The sequence below is a fragment of the Notolepis coatsorum genome (genome assembly GCF_963971535.1).
Source record: "Notolepis coatsorum genome assembly, chromosome: 5".
Classification (NCBI taxonomy): domain Eukaryota; kingdom Metazoa; phylum Chordata; class Actinopteri; order Aulopiformes; family Paralepididae; genus Notolepis; species Notolepis coatsorum.
In genome coordinates this window covers 101923637-101947592 of record NC_140169.1, presented here as the reverse complement: position 1 = coordinate 101947592, position 23956 = coordinate 101923637, and the positions used below count along the sequence as shown (strand labels likewise).

At 46.5% G+C, this 23956-nt stretch overlaps 1 protein-coding gene across 2 annotated transcripts in view; it reads left to right on the top strand.

Annotated features, from left to right (window-relative positions):
* Positions 1–11411, top strand: part of cnstb (consortin, connexin sorting protein b) — a 63573-nt gene extending 52162 nt beyond the window's left edge. For both annotated transcript variants that reach the window (XM_084315403.1, XM_084315404.1), the window contains exons 9-11: positions 2184–2443; positions 6275–6419; positions 10112–11411. In XM_084315403.1, the coding sequence (XP_084171529.1) occupies positions 2184–2443; positions 6275–6419; positions 10112–10320 (614 nt within the window). In that variant the 3' untranslated portion in view covers positions 10321–11411. The remainder of the gene's footprint in view (positions 1–2183; positions 2444–6274; positions 6420–10111) is intronic.
* Positions 11412–23956: the final 12545 nt, after the last annotated feature.

Below are 23956 nucleotides of genomic sequence, written 5' to 3'. Positions count from 1 at the left end.
TGTTTCCATCAGGGTCCCACATTTTCAATTCATATAGACATTTATGACATACACAACATACATGACATTTATGGCATAGGGACATATAGGTATTTAGTACTGATACATTTGTGACATAAACGGTATTCAAATATACAGTACTGTTACCCCTAGATCCTGACAGAGTATATACATATGATGGGGAGGGGACTTTACATTAGGAGGGGGTGGGTGGGTGGGAGAGAAATATACATACAGCGGGGAGGGAATATATACATGCGGTGGGGAGGAGACTGTCTATTAGGAGGTGGTGGGGGTTTTGGGCATTTACGGTGGCCAGTTTCGAATTGCAGCCTCCCGTAGGTGCTCTTTACGAGCGGTTTTGAATGTGGGTAGGGATTCACATTCCTTTACAGCTTTGGGTAGGGCGTTCCACATTGATGTGGCATAATTGCTAAACGTGTTTAGTCCCTTGTTTGAGCCGAATCTGGGTTTAACATGATTTGTTGAGCTTCCTCTGGTGTAGTGGTTGTGGCCACTTTGGGAAATATTTTGACATGTACATGGGTACCTTAGTCGTATAGTGTATCTTGTAGACCAGGCCCATTGCAAGTTGCTGTACTCTGTCGTCTACTCTAAGCCATCCTAGGTTGTCAAAGTGGGCAGGGGTGAGGTGGGTTCTGGGGTTCAGGTCAAGTAGTAGTATGACCAGTTTGTTTTGTGATGTTTGTAATTTTGTTTTAAGCGCCTTTGAGGTGCTTTGGTACCATGAGGTGCACGCATAGTCGTAGTACCCTTGAATGAGTGCTCCTGCCAGAGTCTTCAGGGTATTCTTGTTTACCAGAGAGGAGATCCGGTACAAGAATCTAGTTTGTTGGTTGACTTTTTTTATTACATTGGATGCCATTTTGTCACAGGAAAGATTTGCCTCTAGGATGGAACCCAGGTAGGTAATTTCGTCTTTCCTTGTGACAATATTGTCACCCACTGTAACTGAGAAGCCGTCGGTCTTGCTGAGTTTGTTATTTGAACCGAAGAGAATGGACTCTGTTTTGCCCATGTGTAATGATAGTTTGTTATCAGCGAGCCATATGCAGATTTTGCCTAGTTCCGAGCTGAGGGTTTTTTCAACCTGCAACTTGTTCTTGTCAGAGACCAGCAGGGCTGAGTCGTCCGCAAACAGGAACAAGTTGCAGTCACAGGCTGACGACATGTCATTTGCATAAATTAGGAAGAGTAGCGGTCCTAGTATGCTTCCTTGTGGAACACCACAGCTCACTGTGAGGGGGGGGGGGTAGAGTACTGTTTACCTCTACCATCTGTTCTCTCCCCTCCAGGTAGGATTGCATCCAGCTCACTGATAAGCTATCAAAACCAATTGCTTTTAGCTTGTCAATCAGAATGGAGTGATTGACAGTGTCGAAGGCCTTTTGTAGGTCCAGCATGACCATGCCGCAGTATTTGCCCGCGTCCACCTCTTGTTTGATGTGGTCGTTCAAATAGAGGAGGCATGTGTCAGTGAAGTGGGACGTTCTGAAGCCAGATTGGAATTCGTAGATTAGATTTTTTTCCGCCAGGTACTTTTCGACCTGTTCGTAGACTATTTTCTCCATGACTTTCGAGATGGAGGGTAAGAATAGAAACAGGGCGGTAGTTGCCTGGGTCTAATTTGCTGCCCTTTTTGTGCAGAGGGGTCACTCTCGCAATTTTGAAGTCCTTGGGGACGTGTCCCTGTTTTATAGAGAGGTTTATTATGTGTGTGATGACTGGGGTGATGGCGGCTGCTGCGTCTCTGAGGATTTTGAAGGGGATGTTGTCATGGCCAGTGGCCTTGTTAGGTTGGAGGGCGCTCAATTTTTTGAGTACCTCATCGGTTGTTACCATGTCAGAGTGGCTAACCGTGAGTGACTGACACCATCTTAAAAACAGTCTGGTGGGTTTACTTGATGCAGCCGACAAAACCATTGCGTGTCATTACTGCAGCTGACAGATGTTCGGAGCATTCTCTCTTTTGTGTGTGTCCCACCCTCCACTCCGGGAACTGGTCATTTGACTGGAGTAGCTGCAAACCAAGAGAGAGGGAGGTATAGCTCACTAGACAACCAAGGAGAATATTACCATCAGTCAATATGGGATCGTCTGGAACCTAAAGCCGGATCTATAATAACCACTCAATAATCAATTTTATATCTCTCACATTCCAGTCGACAGCGCTCAAGAATCAAACGAGAATGACCAGAAAGATAAAGATCAGTGCACAGGCATAGAAGAGGAGGAGGAGGAGGAGGAGGAGGAGGAAGTGGAGGGAGAGGAAGAAGATGCAGAGGAGGAAGGGCAGGAGGTGGAGGAAGAGGAGCTGTGTGAAGAGACTCCGGAGGAGGAGGAGGCCGTGAAGGTGGAGTGGCCAACTGGAGTCCCCCAGGCCTCGGCCAAAGACCTGGCCAAGCTGTCCCACGCTGAGGGGGTAAGTAGGACACACTGAGGGGGTGAGAACAGTACAGTAGGACACACTGAGGGGGTGAGAACAGTACAGTAGGACACACTGAGGGGGTGAGAACAGTACAGTAGGACACACTGAGGGGGTGGGAAAAGTACAGTAGGACACACTGAGGGGGTGAGAACAGTACAGTAGGACACACTGAGGGGGTGAGAACAGTACAGTAGGACACACTGAGGGGGTGAGAACAGTACAGTAGGACACACTGAGGGGGTGAGAACAGTACAGTAGGACACACTGAGGGGGTGAGAACAGTACAGTAGGACACACTGAGGGGGTGGGAACAGTACAGTAGGACACACTGAGGGGGTGAGAACAGTACAGTAGGACACACTGAGGGGGTGAGAACAGTACAGTAGGACACACTGAGGGGGTGAGAACAGTATAGTAGGACACACTGAGGGGGTGAGAACAGTACAGTAGGACACACTGATGGGGTGAGAACAGTACAGTAGGACACACTGATGGGGTGAGAACAGTACAGTAGGACACACTGAGGGGGTGGGAACAGTACAGTAGGACACACTGAGGGGGTGAGAACAGTACAGTAGGACACACTGAGGGGGTGAGAACAGTACAGTAGGACACACTGAGGGGGTGAGAACAGTATAGTAGGACACACTGAGGGGGTGAGAACAGTACAGTAGGACACACTGATGGGGTGAGAACAGTACAGTAGGACACACTGATGGGGTGAGAACAGTACAGTAGGACACACTGAGGGGGTGGGAACAGTACAGTAGGACACACTGAGGGGGTGAGAACAGTAGAACACACTGGCTTCCAACCTTGACTTCCTTCCTTTCCTCCCCAAGAATACACTGCCCCTCAGACAAGAATACACTGCCTGTCAAACAAGAATACACTGCCTGTCAGACAAGAATACACTGCCTGTCAGACAAGAATACACTGCCTGTCAGACAAGAATACACTGCCTGTCAGACAAGAATACACTGCCTGTCAGACAAGAATACACTGCCTGTCAGACAAGAATACACTGCCTGTCAGACAAGAATACACTGCCTGTCAGACAAGAATACACTGCCTCTCAGACAAGAATACACTGCCTGTCAGACAAGAATACACTGCCTGTCAAACAAGAATACACTGCCTGTCAAACAAGAATACACTGCCCCTCAGACAAGAATACACTGCCCCTCAGACAGGAATACACTGCCTGTCAGACAAGAATACACTGCCTGTCAGACAAGAATACACTGCCCCTCAGACAAGAATACACTGCCTGTCAGACAAGAATACACTGCCTGTCAGACAAGAATACACTGCCCCTCAGACAAGAATACACTGCCTGTCAGACAAGAATACACTGCCTGTCAGACAAGAATACACTGCCTGTCAGACAAGAAAACACTGCCTGTCAGACAAGAATACAACGCCTGTCAGACAAGAATACACTGCCTGTCAGACAAGAATACACTGCCTGTCAGACAAGAATACACTGCCTCTCAGACAAGAATACACTGCCTGTCAGATAAGAATACAAGGGAAATTAAACTTTACTAGCATTCATAAATTTTTTCCTTCATTTCTTATCCATCCTTTCTTTCTTTCTTTCTTTCTTTCTTTCTTTCTTTCTTTCTTTCTTTCTTTCTTTCTATCTTTTTTTATCAGTACATAGTATATGTACTGCAGGCTGTATATGAATCATACTGGTGGAAATCAGCTTGCATTGCATTAAGGTCTGCAGTTAGACCCAAAGTTCTCCATCTGGGCTTGGACACTCCCACATGGAAGACCGCTGTAGTCCCTCGGTGACATCATCACCCGGCCCCGTTTGTGTGTCTCAAAACATCTGTCGGGTCCGCCCCCACGTCAAGACATCTCTCTCTGGCTGAAACACTGAGCTGAAGGGGCCTCTCCCTGTGGCGAGGTCTGAAAACTGTTGGAACATGTGGTTAGAGGGCTAGTGTCGATGGGCGAGGACCAGTGGACTTGTTATGTAACCCAGTGGAGGCTTAGTCAGGTTTGCTATGGGCGGGACCTCCTTTTGATTGTGAAAAAACCAAAGTTGTGGGGTGTGTCTCAGTATGAATGATACTAGTTATTTGCTCAGATTTTCTGTCACTTTAAACAGCTAGACTGGGGAAGCAAACAAGGCTGCTAGACTCACACAACAAGCACAGTCACTTGATTGCTTTAATGTTATATATAGTCTGGTAATAAAGATGAATAAAAAAGAAAATCACTCCAACTTTGTAAAAATCCACTTTCATAGCTCCATTTGTAATCAAAACGCTCACTTCCACAATAATCTTCTTCTGATGAATTTTCATCAAATGCGCTACCATGGAAATGGCCATTTAATTCTCCATGGCAGTTTTATCAAACAAAAGTAGAACACACGAAGAAACATCAAGCATTAAATGTTTTAACAACAGCTAGAAAAGTGGATTTTTACAAAGCTGGAGTGAGTTTTCCTTTTCGCTTTTCCTACCAATTTTAAAACAATCAAGTAGCTGTGCTCGGTGTGAGAGTGCACGTTGTGAGTTTGAGCAAATATGCGCTAACTTGTAAGTGCATAGGAAAATTGTATGACATCATCTGCGGCCCGGATATGCACAGGCAAGCTGTTGGCGGACAGTGTGTTTCCAGTCACTGTGAGGCTCATTGACCTCTTGCTATACTGTTATTGACTTCTATATTATGGGACAGGATGATGCTGACAGTTTGACAAATGACCCCATTTTCCAGTAGATGGCATGGCTGTAGTGTGTGTGTGCGCGCGTAATTGTTTTTACTCCATGGTTGGTTCGGAGATTATGATTGGGTCACAGGGTTTAACTCTTTAAACCCCTGTCAGACCCAGAACTGGGTCAAATGTTTATAATATGAATATACCATCTCATCTGACGTCATGGACTAGATGACCTAGCTCAAATGAAGCGTAAAAAAGAAAAAAAGGAGATTATGTGCATGGCGTTGACCCAGGATACAGATAAAGTTGCTTTGATGCATGAAGGGTTCATTGTTTAGTGATTGCAGGGATTTCCCCCCTATTCACTGACCTCTAGTGGTCACATTGTGACAGTGCAGCTTGCACGTTCCTGCCACCAACATTACTATTACAATGTCAATGTTCTTCATCTTACATCACATGATGTGGTCTTTGTCTCCATTGTGGATATGAATATGACCTTTATATGGTTTTTAAAGGTGCACTGTGCAGTCTTGGGGGAGGGGGGGTTTGGGCAAAATCCTTTTGAGGCTCTGTGAACCAAATGCAAACATAGAAGATATTTCTTTGAATGTTGAAATTGCGGGGCCAACAGTGAAAGTCATTTTTCAAGTACCTCTCTATATTCAGTGTTCCAGGGAGTTTATTTAGTTATGCAGTATATACTGTACCACAGCATATTTTTGCCTCTCTAGCTTCCAGGGAGTTTGTTTATTCAGTTATATATACTGTACCACAGTTCTCACTTCAAATGTCTCACCGAAAGCGATATACCAGTATTGCACTTTTATCAACTAAATACTCTAGATGATTTTATTTAATTTCATGAATGAGTAAATAAATAAATCACTCATTAAAACTAATAACATTTATATTCAGTCAGTCAGTTAAGATAAGATGAGATAAGATATTCCTTTATTGATCCCCTTGGCGAAATTAGGGAAACCAATCAATCAATCAACCAACGAACACAACCAGTCATGCTGTATGAGTCACGACTGCCTCCAGTATAGAGCTGAATATTCCATTTGTATCATTTATTTTGTAATCATCAAATAAACTCATTCAGCCAATCAGCACTGTGTTCTTTTCTGTTCCTCCAGAGTTCTTCTCCAGATGGTCTGGTTTCCATCCTGAAGAGAAGGAGAGCATCCCTGGATGGACTGCCCCCCCCCGGCCCCCCCTCCACCACAACCAGCTCCAAACGCAAGGTCCGCTTCAGCGAGCCAGAGGAAGGCACAGAGCCAGGTACACACTCACACACACTGGCATGATCTATTGATTTCCCCATACACCTACTAACAGGAAAGGTTGTTACATATTATGCACTTAATTGACAACCAGGTTGAAGCACACAACACAGTTTGGAAAACAGTGCACAAACACACACACAAACACAGGCTGTCAACCAACTAGTAGTAGTAGTAGTAGTTTTATTCAGTCATCACACACAATACAATATGCACAATCATTCAACAATTCCGTTTTATACCGTGGTGAATACGAGCATAGTTCCAGAGCGATTCTGTGTAATCCCAGGGAACGCAGCCAAAACAGCCCTTATTTGCATTTCACTATTTATCGTGCCATTTCTCGCTTGATTATTGAATTGATCTGAAATCAACGCTAGATTATCGGTATTATGTTTCCTCGTGCATCCACGAAAGGGTGTGGGGGGGGGGTTCTATGCTTTGAGCGCCACTAACGGCATACGCTACACAGTACATTACAATACAGACACACGCTGCAATCGTGGCGAACATTTTTCGGATCAACGTAAGATTGGTAACATATAGTCCTTACCTTGTCTCTGATGTACTGCAAAAAGAATAATCCAATTATCTGATCGCCATTCCAAATATTCATTGTGATCGTTAGTCCAACGTTATCCAGCATTGCAGATGATCTGGCGGGCGGGGACCCTCGTCGAGGCAACTGTGGTGACCGCTTGTCTTGCCGGAGTGTTCAGACCCCGCCTCCACGCCGCAGCTCGGCCAAGAAAACAAACCACATCCTTCCAAATGGAGTGCAATAGCGGCCGCAAGGCGTTAAGCTGTGGTATTGGCCGTTTGCGATCTCAGACACATTCAGGACAGCCTGTACAAGGTGCCTCGATGGATTATGAATGGCAATAGCGAATAAAAGAAATAACGACACCGAAACGTAAATCTACGTTTCTGGTACTCAACCGCTGGCCAACAGAAACGTAGATCTCAGTTTTTGGCAACCAAAGGGTTAATCCCTTTCTTAGCTTTTTGAACAGTAAATTTACAAATGTCTCTCAAATCATATTTTCTTTCATGTATTGAAAAAAACCTTTGTCCGGGAGTAACTTTGCTTTAGCTCTGTACATTATTTGCATAATTTTTATAATAAACCATATCATTAAATTGAGACATGAGACTTTATAAACAGTGGATTTGGCCCGCTTTTGCAGTAAGACTATCGGATTTACAGTATTTTTAAATGTCGACCCCCATACTTCCACACAGTAAGATAATAAGGAAGTATAAGTGAGCAGTAAATTATGTACAAGGCTTTATAGTTTAATATATCCTTACATTTATACAGGATTGCTACTGACTTAGATATTTTCCCTTGAATATACATGTTGTACATTTCTGATCAATAACTACCCCTAGAAAACTACACGCACACACACAAACCCCTAATGGAAGTCATTGAGCAATGTGCTGTAGCATTATGTAGCCTAAGCCTCTGCACTAGTGGATATCCCACTTGGTGATGTGGTTAGTAGCCCTTGATATAGTGTGGCCCGGGACATTATGAATTGAAAATGGGGGACCCTGATGTAAACAAGACGAAAGTCTTTCTCTGGTCTGCATCCCCTTAACACTTTGACGACCACGGTTTGCAGTGTAATATGGTTCTAGACGACCAGGGTTTGTCAACAAACCGATGTACTTTTGGATAGCTATATATATACTTTATAGTATTGCTATCTGTCCATTCTCATTGTCACTTGAGTGCATAAACCGTGCCTTCATAATGGCTTAAAGAAAATAAAAATCCATCGGTTGGTTGTCATTTTATAGCGTCGTGAATATAAGCTTTATCGCAGTTTTCGTCTCGTCTTTTTTCTGGAAAGCTATTTATAGGGCTAAAGGCTAGTCACGTTATATCGAACGGCATTTCTGTTGTATATATACGAATGAAATAAAACAAACTGCTTAGCATCCGGACTATTACAGAGCATCTATGGATGAAATGGGGGCGGCGGGGGACGCCGATTAGTATTATTGATTAGCAATACAGTGTGCGTTCAAGTAGCCACATTCACTGATGGATCGCTTGCGAATTACAACAATGTCCAATCCGGCTGTAATTTGGGTGAATAGTATCCTACCGTCAGCCCATGTGATCGCCGGCAGCATTTCCCCATTATTCATCGGCATCTGGTAGATCGATATGTCCATTGGCTGATCATAAATCCCATTATTCCAGGCTGAAATCTGCGCTTCGAACCGTGATCCACGGTGCAGGATGTTCGCCTGGGACCCAGGCTCATATGAAATGCCCAAAGACAGTAAAAAAAATTTTCCCCCATTCGCCCTCAATGATACTGCAGTGGAGCGATGGCGCCCCTAAGCGGATCTGGCCGGTATTGCATGTTGCGGAAATCAAATATGCGGGTAAATCTGCAGAGTCGATCAGGGACGTTAATACGGTTATTAATATGGAATAAAACAATAACAACTTGGTCCACAACGCATGGCACCGAAACCCGAGTTAACTCGTGGCTGGTCCCTATAGTGTTAACAATTGTTGTGTGTATTGAGCTGTACTGTATTGTACCCATTCTGCAATCTGTTAATACAATTTTCAATCAATCAATCAACAAATGCACACACACTCACACTGATGTAGGGAAGATCTCTGACCCTGACGCGTGTATCACTTCCGCAACGGATTTGATTTCCGGGGTTGGCCTGATTGGCCGCGACGGCCACGTGACACGCCGCGGCCCCGCCCCGCGGCAGCGGCGGCAACGCCAGAGGCTGCTGTGTTTCACTGCCGCTTTCCCACTTCAACGCCGCAGCAGCATTGTCGCCGCCTAGCACAGTCTCTAACAGTAACAGTAAGAAACATTAATGTTGCTGAATTAAAGAATGAATAAGTTAAACGTGTCAATTCAGCAGTCAAAGTGTACTGTATAAATCTAACTTCATTAGACGGCCGACGTACGGCTCTCTTGTCCATTAATGGATATATAATGGATATTTTATTTATCTGCCACTGTGGTGTAATGGTTAGTCCTCATACCTCTCACGCGGAGGCGGATGACCCTTGTTCGAATCCCCCCGTTTTTTATTATAATTATTTTTTTGCGATGTAAATGCTTCAATCTGGCGCACTTTGAGAGCTATATAAAGAATGACATCCTCAATGCATGTAGATTTATAATATTTTAACTTAAAACTAGGCTACTTTTGCGTATACAGTCATTAATATTATAAGCATTTACATCGAAAAAAAATTAAAAATTCGAAAAAGGGGGGATTCGAACGCGGGACGTCCGCGTGAGAGGTATAAGGACTAACCATTACACCACAGTGGCAGATAAATAAAATATCCATTATATATCCATTAATGGACAAGAGAGCCGTACGTCGGCCGTCTAATGAAGTTAGATTTATACAGTACACTTTGACTGCTGAATTCTTTCTTTAATTCAGCAACATTAATGCTTCTTACTGTTACTGTTAGAGACTGTGCTAGGCGGCGACAATGCTGCTGCGGTGTTGAAGTGGGAAAGCGGCAGTGAAACACAGCAGCCTCTGGCATTGCCGCCGCGGGGCAGGGCCGCAGCGTGTCACGTGGCCGTCGCGGCCAATCAGGCCAACCCCGGAAATCAAATCCGTTGCGGAAGTGATACACGCGACCCTGACATGTATTGTTCTGTGCTCTGCTCTGTGCAGACGAGGTGGGCGGAGACTCCTGTCTGATCCTGCTGCTGTTGTGCCTGGTCACCGTAGTGATCAGCGTGGGCGGGACCGCTCTCTACTGCGCCCTGGTGGACACATACTCCAACATCTGCACCGACTTCTCTCACAACGTCGACTTTTACGTCACGAGCGCGCGGCGGTTCTTGGACGAGCTCAGACACTGGCTCCCCCTCCGGACTTAAAGAGTGTCACCTTGTTTACATTTATTATTATTTAATTATTCTTAAAGATGATTTTTATGGCATTCCGTGGAAACGAGCAGTGTAGGCCAATGAGAACGATGGAACTTGGCATTTGCATGCAGCAAAGTTTGTGAGCCGGATTGGAACCCGTGCACCTTTGGCCTGTTGAATCATCTGGACGCCCCGTAGGCTTAATATCTACTGATCCACAGAGACTGGAGATAACAAGCGCAACTTATTTTCACAGATATCTTCTGACTGGACTTAACATCCTGAGAGAAGGGACTACCATACATACGGTCACATGTCACGTCATATGAGGGTCTAATGCAGCTTCATACAAGGGTCCGATCCAGCTTCATGTGAGGGTCCGATCCCGCTTCATACAAGGGTCCGATCCCGCTTCATACAAGGGTCCGATCCAGCTTCATACAAGGGTCCGATCCAGCTTCATACAAGGGTCCGATCCAGCTTCATACAAGGGTCCGATCCAGCTTCATACAAGGGTCCGATCCAGCTTCATACAAGGGTCCGATCCAGCTTCATGTGAGGGTCCGATCCAGCTTCATACAAGGGTCCGATCCAGCTTCATGTGAGGGTCTGATGCAGCTTCATATGAGGGTCTAATGCAGCTTCATGTGAGGGTCTGATCCAGCTTCATACAAGGGTCCGATCCAGCTTCATACAAGGGTCCGATCCAGCTTCATATGAGGGTCTGATGCAGCTTCATGTGAGGGTCTGATCCAGCTTCATGTGGAGGCGTAGGGAACACTGAACCCGGGGTGGTCAAAGCAAGAGCGAACATTTGAGAATCAAACTGTCGAACCGGAAGACGTAGCTTTTGAGAGAGATCCTCAAAAAGATAGAAGATATTTGTCGTTAGAATAGTAGCATATCTGTGTATCAAGTGTTTTCCCTGTTTTTATTATTATTATAATTATAATTATTATTATTATTATTATTATTATTATTATTATTATTATTATTATTATTATTATTATTATTATTATTATTATTATTATTATTATTATTATTATTATTACTTTGTAGCAGTGGTCCGAGATGAGTAATTATATAATTTTGTTTTTGTTCTGCTGCATCCTTCCTTGTTTTGGATCTGTTGCAGGCTGATGGAAATTCCATGATACTTTTTAGGAAATACCATGGTACTTTTGTACGGGTCTCTAGCAGTTTCTTCCCCCTGTGACGGCCCACCGCTGCCAGATGGATGAAGAGGAAACACTGTTGTGTAGTGTACAGTCTGTCAGTCCAGTTGTACGCAGGATAGATACAGACTAGGGCTATGCTTTTGAAAAACGTATGAGTGGAGGTGAAGGGAAACCAGCAACAGTGCTTGTTTATACATACAAGGCTCCTTAACTCTTTGACTTCAGTGTGGAATTTTACACCTGCATTTGTACCTCAAGACTTTTTTGAATACATTCCTCCCTGTAAGACCCTCGGTTGCAAAATTACAACATCACTTTTAGCTATTTAAAAAAAAGTCTGTTAACAAAGGGTTAACACGTTCACTTCCACACTACAAAGGGTTAACCCTTTCACTACCACACTACATAAGTGGTGACTTCTGTAGTGTGGTAGTGAAAGGGTTAAGGCCAGTGTACTTTTATTTATATATTATTGTCAACATAGCCTATGAGAAGAGAAAAACCTACAATGCATTTCTTCTACTGTCAATACTCTTCCTACGCTCTGCTACCCTTAGGAGCTCATCCAAAAAGTAATACGTACCGTACCCATTGTTTGCTAAAATCCTTAAATACAACATTGCAAACACATACATGTATTTCCTGTTTTAAATATTGTAATGTTATCATGGAAAACAGGGCCATTGTAGTTCTTACAAAATGTACTTCAAAAGGCACAAGCTCTATCCATCTATCGATGTACAGTAGTAAACAAAACAGTGTAGTCCCCTAGCATGCACATTGGACTCGAATCCAGGAAAATGTACAATGCCCACGTTCATTGCAATGCTTACTAAAGCAACAGAACGGCTCTGTGACTTGTTTTAACCCTTTTAAACAACACTGTTCTATGACTATAATAGTTCTATAACAGTTCTAAATGTCCTATGACTTCTGGATATCAGCTACATCTGGTATTGGCAAGATGGACCATATTTATAAGTAGGGGAAATGCATTGTAGGTTTTGGTCTTTTCAAAGGATGTGTTGACACTAATAATAAGAATTCTTGAATGATACTGGCCTTGTCCTTTAACAAAAGTCACCACTTTGTAAGAGAAACGCTCCATGTGAAACACTACTGCTACTGCTACTGTGACATTTATGGCTGACACTACAATGTGCTGTCAAAAAGAAAGCAGCAACTAACGTTACAATATGCATGATATGTGTGGATTTAAAAAAAAAAAAAAAAAGCTTGACCTCTTGAGATGACGATATGAAACCAGTCAGTTGTGATCATCATACAACACTGCATTTAAATGTAGTCATCGTGATTGTCGCTGCCCAAACTCAGGCACTTTCTGTATGAATACTATAGGGAGGTGTAGTCTGACGTCACTGGTTGTTCCACCCGTATAGGGATTTATCATTGGGAAAATGGATTATCGGCTATTGTAACAATTCTGCCGCATGAACATTGGCAAGCTTTCCATTTTTGCACAAAATGAGTTCCCTTCTACCACTAACATGATTGTTTAAGCATTTTTGGTTGAAACAAAGGTAGTTATAAGATTTTTAATTTGTCGTAAAAAAAGAACTACAATTACCACTAGGCAGCCTGTTGTTCAGTACACAGTGCTATTGGTCTGTTAGGCTGTCGCCTTATCCCCGTCACGGGTCATAGTACCAAGCTAGCTAGGTAACGTTAACGTTACCCCACTAAATGCTATTACGTAGCATTATGTCTACTGTCGTGAACCATTTTAAATCGGGGCATTTAAAAATGTGCAGGTCCTCTTCTCAGACCTGTGGGGCAAACACTGCACACGCATCATGCCGGTTAGCAAGCTAGCTAGCTATACGTCACGGAATGTTGATAACACGATAGTAGCCCCTTTCGTGACTGTGATGCACTCTGTCACGAAAGGGGCTACCACGATAGCTAACTAACGTTAACGTTACAAGCTCAAACACCTTATAACTACTACTACTGTCGTGTCCATAAGTTCCCTGGCAGAATACTTTGTTTGTGAGGACAAAGGTATACAAAGAGGAGAGAACCATTTTAAATCGGGGCATGTTAAGAGTTTCGAGAATGCCGGCTAGCAAGCTAGCTAACGTTATAAACTATACACAATATGTACAACGACACAATGATTTACATTAGTATTTACAGTGATTTAATATGCAGCGAAATAACGTTATACGATTTAAATTATAAATACAAATATGGTAACGTGGTTGTGGCTTTTAGAAATAGTGGTTAGCTTTAGAGATAAATGGCTATGATCACGGAGCACTAGTGTTGGGTGAAACAGATACTAGCCACAGATTCAGGGTCAGTTATTTTCCCATTGTATGAATTGTTAAGCTTATCGAATGTAAGGGAAATCTGATGATCCTAGGTCTGCGACTAAAGCCAGGCGTCTACGCTGTGGTGACGTCAGTCAGCAGCGCCAAATGGTAGTGTAGTTTCCCAGCGAACGAAAACATAAACATTGTTATTTTGCTACCTTTACGATTAATTGCGAATATTTTTTAGCTATAGATTGTGGATAAATACGCACAGAAAGGTACACCATGCCAACGTTAATGCTTTATTTATCTAAAACGAGCCGATTTAGAAATGGTCAATGGCGAAATACATTAAGTGGAACAGAGGGTGGAACAGGAAAAAACGAAGATGACGTAACCACTACACCTCCCTATAGGTGCTTTGATTGAAAACTTGATTAACAGATTGCAGAATGGGTACAATACAGTACAGCTCAATAATACTAACAACTGCTAAGAGGATGAAGACCAGAAAAAGACTTTTGTCTTGTTTACATCAGGGTCCCCCATTTTCAATTCATCAAGACATTTATGACATACAAGACATACAAATATACGGTAGGCCTACTGTGTAAGAAAAAGAGATCATGAAAAAATATACATCCGAAGGGGAAGAAACTGTACATTGGAGGGGGTTGGGGGTTTTGACATTTACCGGGGCCAGTTTCTGCTCAATATGCTTAAAGGGCAAGTTCAGAATTTTGGCCCTATTTTCGTCATGTTATCGAAGGGATAGAGCCCTTTCTCAGCACAATCCATGCTGTGCTTCATACTGGATACCCAGCTCCACCTTAGTTAGCCACAGAACTAATGTAATGTAATGGGGCCACTGTAAAAAGCACTTTGAAGGTGCACCCAAGGCAAACTACTTTCCTTTAGGTGAACTGTGGAGGAGGTTTCAGTTGTTGTTTTTTGTACATAGTGGCTGTTGCTTAAATTCGTTTTGTGGCTAATAGCCGGAGCTACGGATATCATATAATGAGTGTGGATTGTGCAGAAAAAGGATTTTACGAATCATCAACAGTGTAACTGAGGGGTACAATTCCCTGACTGTATTGTTAGATATGATACTTACTACCACTACCTCTTGTACTTTAGACTCTGGCCACCCAGTACTAGGTATAAATAATTATGATAAACACTCCCACCTGATGAAACGGATCCAACACAAATGTACCAAGTCGAAAGTCTGCGTTTAATAATAATACATAGCAAAAGGTATGTACAACGATCACTTAATTACATTTATGATTTGAAATAGTATGCACTTTTATGGCAAATGAGTATTCGTAGGTAGATCAATATCGAATGTCCAATCTCTGATTGCGCAGGAAGCAAATATACAACCTGGAATATTTAGGGAACAATAGCAATGATACTTGAATGATTATATAGCTGGATACACTAGGGGAAGGTTCCGACTGCTTGTAGGACAGCTGGAGGGGGGGGGGTAGAGTCTGGCTGTATCCCGTCTGGCCGAGGGTATCCTGGGAGAGCCCACAGTCGTGCGACCCGGTGCCCAGCGATCCTCGATCCACAGATGAAAGCAGTTGGACTCTCTGTGGCCGGCGTCCTCCGGTCCACGATGGAGAGACGTGAGGCGACCTCGTCGTGTAGAGCGTCTTCTCACCTGTCGTCCTCTCCGGGGGGGGTATTTCCAACACACCGCAGTGTTGGCCTTTATCCATAGAATAATCAAAGTACTCAAAGCATAATCCAAGCCGGGGAAGGCTAGCCGTCGTCGGTAGAATAATCCAATATACAGGTCCACTCGCTCTTTGGCCTGGAGCTCCTCGGGTGCAGCTTCACGTGGGGTCAACCACCCTGGATAAGCGTCCAGCTGATGCCCGAAACGATGGGGGTGCTGATTACTATAGAACTCTTACCGCACGAGGCACTACATATGAATAGACTATTATTAGCTTAATAGAATGCATCCAACTCGACGATATAGTGCCAAATATGACTATTCAAATATTAATATACACGATGTCTCAATGCCGATACTGGGCCGAATTGGCCTTACTGCCCACACGTGGTTCGCGGGGAGGCTTTTGCGTCTGTCACTCTGTTGGAGGGTAAGGAACTGGACTAAAAGAAAGTTCTACTTTAATAGCGCAGTATATATATGCACTATGAACAAATAGTACCATTAGTGGTGCGGTAGACATATTCCTACGCGGAACTAGGACTTGTCCATACATGTTGAGCGGTACGATTGAACCTGGTCTGAGGGGTATGGCGACCTGGCACCAAGGTCTCGTCCAATGGTAAAATGGAGACTATTATGGGATGTTCAGTAGACTAGAAGGGATATTCAATGCATATTGTACAAGGAATATACAAGGGATATCAGGGGATATACAAATACAATTAAATATATATATATAAATAAATATATATATTCGGTTTAATCTGATCCTTCAGAACAGCCGCCCCCTAATTGGTCCCAACCCAATTAGTTAAGCAGAGACAGATTAACCGCACTGTCTACCACTCAAGGGTTCGCTGTAAGGGTCAGTCAACTCACAAAGTCATAGGGTCATGGTCATCATCGATTGTGTCTGGGAGTCGGGGCAGTTCTATGAGCCTCGCCACAGGACGGGTGTAAATGCGCCCCTGGACGAGTACTTCAGCTGCTCGGACCTTGCCATCGGCACCGGTGATCACTTTGCTTACGCGGCCAGCCGGCCACATAGCTCTGGGTAGTGACTGGTCAATAATCATGACGACTGTTCCTTCCGTCAAATTGTCTCTCTCTTTTACCCACTTCTGGCGGGTCTGTAGAGACGGTAGGTAGTGCAGTAGGAAACTGCTCCAAAACTTGTCGGCTAATACTTGGCTGTACCTCCACATTCGTCGGCCGTTCGCTTCTTCAGGCCGGTACATTGTCTGGGGTAACGCGGGATCTAGCCGCCCCATCAGGAGGGTGTTGGGGGTGACTGGGTCGACATCTGCTACATCACTGGAGACGGAACCGAGGGGCTTGGAGTTCAATACTCCCTCAATCTCCGTGAGGACTGTCATTAGGACTTCTTCCGCCACAGTCTGGGCCCCAAGTACTGCGTACAGGGCTGTCTTTATAGAACGTACTTCTCGTTCCCAAGTTCCACCGAAGTGGGGTGCGTTTGGGGGGTTGAATTGGAAGTCAATCTGGGCTGGAGCGAGGTGGGTCTTAAGTTCTGGGCCCATAGCTTGGAAGCTCTCCCTCAGCTCTCTTTCTCCGCCTTTGAAGTTTGTCCCGTGATCGGACAATAATGTAGACGGTTTTCCTTTCCGTGATGTGAATCTTCGGAAGGCCATAAGGAATGAGTCTGCGCTCATGGTCGGAAGGAGCTCGATATGTATCGCTCTGGTGGTCATGCATTTGAATACAATACCCCACCGCTTCTCGGTGCCTCTTCCTTTCTTTATGTGCAGCGGGCCAAAACAGTCCATGCCTGTTGAGTGGAATGGCTTGTCGCCGAGTCGGAGGCGACATGGAGGTAGGTCAGCCATCCGTGGTATGCTGGGCTGCGCGCGCCACTTTCGGCAGTCTAGACAGGTTCGCTGGAAGCGTCGCACCGCCTCTCTTCCTTGAAGTATCCAGTAACGACGTCTGATTTCCGCGAAGACTCTCTCTGCTCCTGCGTGGTGTACATCCTCGTCGTATTTCTTTATAATCAACTCTGTGACCTTGTGTCGGCTGTTCAATACGATCGGGTACTTAATGTCATCCGGTAAATTGGGGGCTCTCCGCAGGCGACCACCCACTCTGATGAGGGTATGTGTGTCACTCTCGGGGGCCAGATGAATCAATCTGCTGTCTGATGGGACGGGCTTTCCTCCCTGTAGACAGTCTAGTTCATCGGGGAACGAGTCTCTCTGGGCTCGTTGCAGTAGAAGCAGTTCTGCTTCCTCGTAGTCAGCTGCTGACATATCAGCGGGGGACTTAATCTCTGGGTGGTGCCGCAGGAATGTCCGTTGCTGCGCACTCTCTATGGTAATGCAATCGTCTATGTTGGGGTCTGCGGAGACAACAGTGCTCAATCCACAGAACTTGGGTTTCTTATTCTCAGCCTCCTCGTCACTTGCTTCCCTCGGGGTGGGCGTGGGCCAATCTCCTTCCGGGAGCTTGAAGAATGCTGGTCCGTCACTGTAGATGTTACGACGGGTTAAGTCATCTAGGGACATTCCCCGGGTGATGACGTCAGCTGGGTTGTGTTTTGTATCAACATAGCGCCAGTTTGCTTCTCCGGTTAACTCTCCGGTTAACTCTTGAATCTCAGTGACTCTGACTCCCACGAAGACTTTGTATTTGCATGAATCCGATTTGATCCAGGCGAGTACTGTCGTGGAATCTGACCACAGGATTGTTCTATGCACCGGAATGGTGAGCTCACGTTGGATGAGCGTGGCTAGATGCGCTCCTGCGAGGGCTGCGCAGAGCTCTAGACGTGGGATAGACTGTTGCTTGCGTGGGGCTATTCTCGAGCGGGCGAGGATGAATGCTGTGTAGATCTCTCCCCTCTCTTCTTGGGCCCGCAAGTAGGCTACTGATCCGTAGGCGACCTCGGAGGCGTCACTGAAGACGTGTATATCCATTTTACATGTCTCTGGCCTCACCGTGGGTGGGAAGTAGCTTCGGCGTATATTAACGCCTGGGAGTGAGTGGAGTTCCATCTCCCACTCTCTCCAGGTGGATGCAAGGTGTGCGGGAATGGGGTCGTCCCAGCCCTGGTCCTTGTCCCACAATGCTCGTACAATCATCTTTGCCCTGGTGGTGTACGGTAGTATACATCCTAACGGGTCATATTGTCGGGCGAGTGTTCTGTACACACTCCGTCTGGTGGTCGGTATTGCCGTCGACCTTCCCTGCTCCGTGGTCAGGGGTTTGTGTCTATAGTGGAGCGAATCTGTTTTGAAGCGCCACACTAGTCCTAGTGTCATCTCTTGGGCTTCTCCTGGGATTGTGGCCATCCAGGTCTCGCTGCTCGCTGCCTTGTCCTCGGAGGAGAGGCTGCGCAGTACGTGCGGATCGCTGCTGGCCCACTGCCTGAGATCAAAGCCGCGTTTGATCAGAGAGGCGCGGAGTTTATGTAGGAGACAGTTATCTACGTAGAAGCTGTTCTTCACACTGTGTCGGACCTCTTCGTCCGCTGCTGGGTCCTCTGCGACATGTCTCTGTAGTGCAAATGTAGCACAGCATGGGCTGCATGTAGTTCCGAAAGGGAGGACTTCCCATTGGTAGATGGCTGGGTGCTCATCTCCTGGCCTCTCTCTCCATAGGAACCGCAACAGGGGCTTGTCCTCCTCTACTAATCTCACCTGCAGGAACATCCCTTTGATATCCCCGCTGATAGCCACCTTGTCCTGGCGGAAGCGGAGTAGTACGCCTAGTAGGGAGGGGCCGAGTGTAGGACCGGGCAATAGCTCTTTATTCAGATTTTGGGATCCGATCTGGTAGCTGCAGTTAAACACGATGCGGTCTTTGCCGTTGTGATGAACCTTGTGGTGGGGCACGTACCACGATTCAGTCGTCTGGTCGGCCTCTTTAATGTCAATCTTTGTGACGTGTCCCGCTGTGATGAGCTTCTCAATCTCAGCGCGGTATACACTTTCTTGGGCGGGGTCCTTGGCTAAGCGCCGCTCTGTGTTTAGTAGGTACCGCTCTGTGGCGTCTTTCTTTGCGTGAAAGGTAGGCATCCCTTCCCGCCGCAGGAGTGGCGTGGCGTATCTCAACACGCCGCTGACTGGGACTCTCTTTGTTCCCGTCTCGAGGAGGTTAATGGCGTAGATGTCGTCTTTAGAGCGAATGTCTTTCTTTTCGTTCTTAAAGGGCATTTGTTCTAAGGTCCATAGCCTCTCTACATGCTGCAGGAGTGCGGTGTCTCCCTCTGTGACTCGGGAGTGGAGACAGCTAGTGGCTGTGGTTCGGTTGAGCGATTTGGCGAGTGGGCCTTGGAGAGTCCATCCTAGGCGGGTCTCGACTGCTGCAGGACAGCCTCTGGGTCCGGTATGAACCCGGTCTATCGGGACAATGAGGTCTGCATGGTCGGAGCCTATCAACAGTGTCGGGGTAGCACCGTCTATGAGTGGGATCGGTAGCTTGCGTAGATGTACATATTTCTCCATCAGCTTGGCTACGGGGTATGTGTACCGCGAGAGTCCTATTTCTTGGCTGGTGAAAGCGTCTGTAATCCTGTACCGTCGCTCGGGCTGGCCGCTTGCTGCGATAGAGAATGAGACATTCTCGCCCTTTATCGTTTTCAAATCTCTTCTTATTGTCCGAATTGTCATTTGGTTTTCGCTCCCCCGCAGCCCTAGCTGGGCCGCAGCGGACGCGAGCAGAAGGGTCTTCTCTGACCCGTCATCAAGGACGGCGTAAGTGTCCATGACTTTATTCTGGTAGCTCAATGTCACACGGACTACCTTTAAGAGCACTCTGGCTCCGCTGCTGCTGGCGGGGTCGATGTACATGACGCTTGCTTTGCTGCTTGATGGTGCGGGTGGAGGCCGCCGTCTGTTACTGTCGTGGAGTATGTCCAGATGGGCTCCATCGCACCGACTGCACTTTTTCTTTAAGCGGCATTCGGCTGCCATGTGTGATCGCGCACAGCGAAAACAGCGTCTGTTGGACTTTATCCATTGACTCGCTTCCTCCGCATTCATCTTGGGGAATGAGTCACATTGGGGGGCACACTATCTTCCACTTCTCCTTTCTTGAGGGGGTACTGTGGCTCCTACTGCTTGGCACTGACTCCGATTGGTGCATGACAGTCACCGATCTTCTTCCATCATTTAGTCTCCTGGTTCCTTCTCTGGAGCCAGGGGTGCTCCGTCCGAATGTATCTAGCCGTAAGCTGCTGACTTCTCTCGCCAGGAAGTCGGCTAGATCGAGGAGGTTCGGTTCGGGGCCATTAGGGTCTCGGTGGTCTCTCTGCCGCCTAAAGCGCTCCTGTCGGGCGGGCGGTAGCTTCTCCAAGATCCTCTCTACGTTTGAGTTGGCGTATAGTTCATGCCTACCCTTTTCCCTCTGCGCTCCCAGCATCCCTACTAGGGACTGCACTCTGATGGACAGGTCGTCCAGTGCTCGATTGTCTGTTGCTGGGGGTAGGCGGTCGATGTGCCTGATCTCCTGGATCACGTAATCCCATATACGTCCATATCTCTGGTCCAACGCTACCAGCGCTGCGGTGTATGGGGTTGTGGAAGTGGCGTAGGCGAGCGCTATGTTGTGCGCGCGGGGTACCTTTAAATGCTTCAGTAGTATCGCGTATTTATGGCGTTCATCAATGACATCCACCAACATTGTCTCCAGACACATGCGGAGCTCCGTATACTGGGCCCGGTTCTCCTGGGTGAAGTCTGGTACCATAGGTGTGCCAATGTATGACGCGGATTGTTGATACATCGGCGAGCGTTGGGGGAGAGGCCTCCTAGGCGAGTCTCCTCCTGCTCCTTGGCGTGGGCTGGTACCGGCTGTGTACCATGGCCCGCTGGTCCAGGTGCTGTTCCTCGGTGCGGGTCGTGCGTCGTGCTCACCCGTGAATAGCGTCGGGGGTCTGTAGCGCAGCTCCGCGGGGGTATAGCCTGGGCTGTACTGGACCTCCTGGTCCGGTAGAGTACTGTGCTGTCGTCGGGCGTGGTTCTCCTCCTCTTCCTCTTCGTCTTCCGTTAGGTCATCCAGGGCTTGTAGTCTCTGATTTAGCCTCTCCGCAGTGTATGCTGCTCCTTCCCGGTGGCTGGGTCTCGCTTGGACCGGTTGGGGAAGGGGGTCTGCGGGGGGTATAAACCTCGTCTGTTGGTCAAGTTCAGGGTCGCTTACTCGGCTAGGGGATGCCGCCCTGGAGTGATGTCTAGACGAGTTCCTGGAGCCTCTGGTGGAGGGAGGGGGAGTTGTCCTTCTGATCAGCTGTTCTATTAGTTGCGCTTGTGCTCTGTCACGCTCGGCTTCGCGCTTGGTGAGATCCGATTCTCTCTGGGCACCGGTGGCGGCGCGCTGGGCGTCGGCCCGGTCTCTTGCCATATTCTCTTCCATCTGAATGCGTCTTATTTCCAGGCGTATGTGCTCTTCTTCGCTCCGTTGCTGTATCTGCAATCGATCGCGTTCACCCTGGAGTCTATCGCGTTCAGTAGAGGCTTTCAGGCTGACGAGGAATGCCTGCTGTAGTGTCCTCTCTGCCTCGCTGGGAGAAGACGGTTGTATAGGGGGGCCGTCCCTTGGGGTACTCCGTGCGGAGTCTTGGAGCTCTATCTCCACGGTGCTCTCCTCATCTTCTTCCGTGCCGAGTTCTCTCTCGGTAGTGTTGTCTTCCTCCCGGGACTCGTCGGGGACTACTTCTTCGGTATTGGCGGGGTGTAAAGTCATGTCTGGTTCCCCCTGGTCCCCACCGTGAGCTGGGTTAGTTACGTTAGAACCCATAGGGGCCTCTATGGTCGGGGTAGCCTGGTCGTTAGGGTTAGACATAATTTTACTTTCTAGTTTTACCGCGTTTACTGTTGGTAGAAGACTAGGTTGTTGACTGACAGCGTAAGCCTCTAGGTACTGAGGGAGCTGTCGTTTGCGCCGCGGGCGTTGTTGGTTAGGAGGATCGTTTCGTGGAGTGTTCATCATAGGCCATTTTAATATTAATAACACTATATTAATATTACACTGATTACCCTCCGGCTCGAAGGACCAATTGTAACTGAGGGGTACAATTCCCTGACTGTATTGTTAGATATGATACTTACTACCACTACCTCTTGTACTTTAGACTCTGGCCACCCAGTACTAGGTATAAATAATTATGATAAACACTCCCACCTGATGAAACGGATCCAACACAAATGTACCAAGTCGAAAGTCTGCGTTTAATAATAATACATAGCAAAAGGTATGTACAACGATCACTTAATTACATTTATGATTTGAAATAGTATGCACTTTTATGGCAAATGAGTATTCGTAGGTAGATCAATATCGAATGTCCAATCTCTGATTGCGCAGGAAGCAAATATACAACCTGGAATATTTAGGGAACAATAGCAATGATACTTGAATGATTATATAGCTGGATACACTAGGGGAAGGTTCCGACTGCTTGTAGGACAGCTGGAGGGGGGGGGGGTAGAGTCTGGCTGTATCCCGTCTGGCCGAGGGTATCCTGGGAGAGCCCACAGTCGTGCGACCCGGTGCCCAGCAATCCTCGATCCACAGATGAAAGCAGTTGGACTCTCTGTGGCCGGCGTCCTCCGGTCCACGATGGAGAGACGTGAGGCGACCTCGTCGTGTAGAGCGTCTTCTCACCTGTCGTCCTCTCCGGGGGGGGTATTTCCAACACACCGCAGTGTTGGCCTTTATCCATAGAATAATCAAAGTACTCAAAGCATAATCCAAGCCGGGGAAGGCTAGCCGTCGTCGGTAGAATAATCCAATATACAGGTCCACTCGCTCTTTGGCCTGGAGCTCCTCGGGTGCAGCTTCACGTGGGGTCAACCACCCTGGATAAGCGTCCAGCTGATGCCCGAAACGATGGGGGTGCTGATTACTATAGAACTCTTACCGCACGAGGCACTACATATGAATAGACTATTATTAGCTTAATAGAATGCGTCCAACTCGACGATATAGTGCCAAATATGACTATTCAAATATTAATATACACGATGTCTCAATGCCGATACTGGGCCGAATTGGCCTTACTGCCCACACGTGGTTCGCGGGGAGGCTTTTGCGTCTGTCACTCTGTTGGAGGGTAAGGAACTGGACTAAAAGAAAGTTCTACTTTAATAGCGCAGTATATATACGCACTATGAACAAATAGTACCATTAGTGGTGCGGTAGACATATTCCTACGCGGAACTAGGACTTGTCCATACATGTTGAGCGGTACGATTGAACCTGGTCTGAGGGGTATGGCGACCTGGCACCAAGGTCTCGTCCAATGGTAAAATGGAGACTATTATGGGATGTTCAGTAGACTAGAAGGGATATTCAATGCATATTGTACAAGGAATATACAAGGGATATCAGGGGATATACAAATACAATTAAATATATATATATAAATAAATATATATATTCGGTTTAATCTGATCCTTCAGAACAAACAGCATCATCATTCATAAGCAGTAAATAGGTCAATTGATAACAATACATTCTGAACATTTCCTTTAAAGGTGTCATGC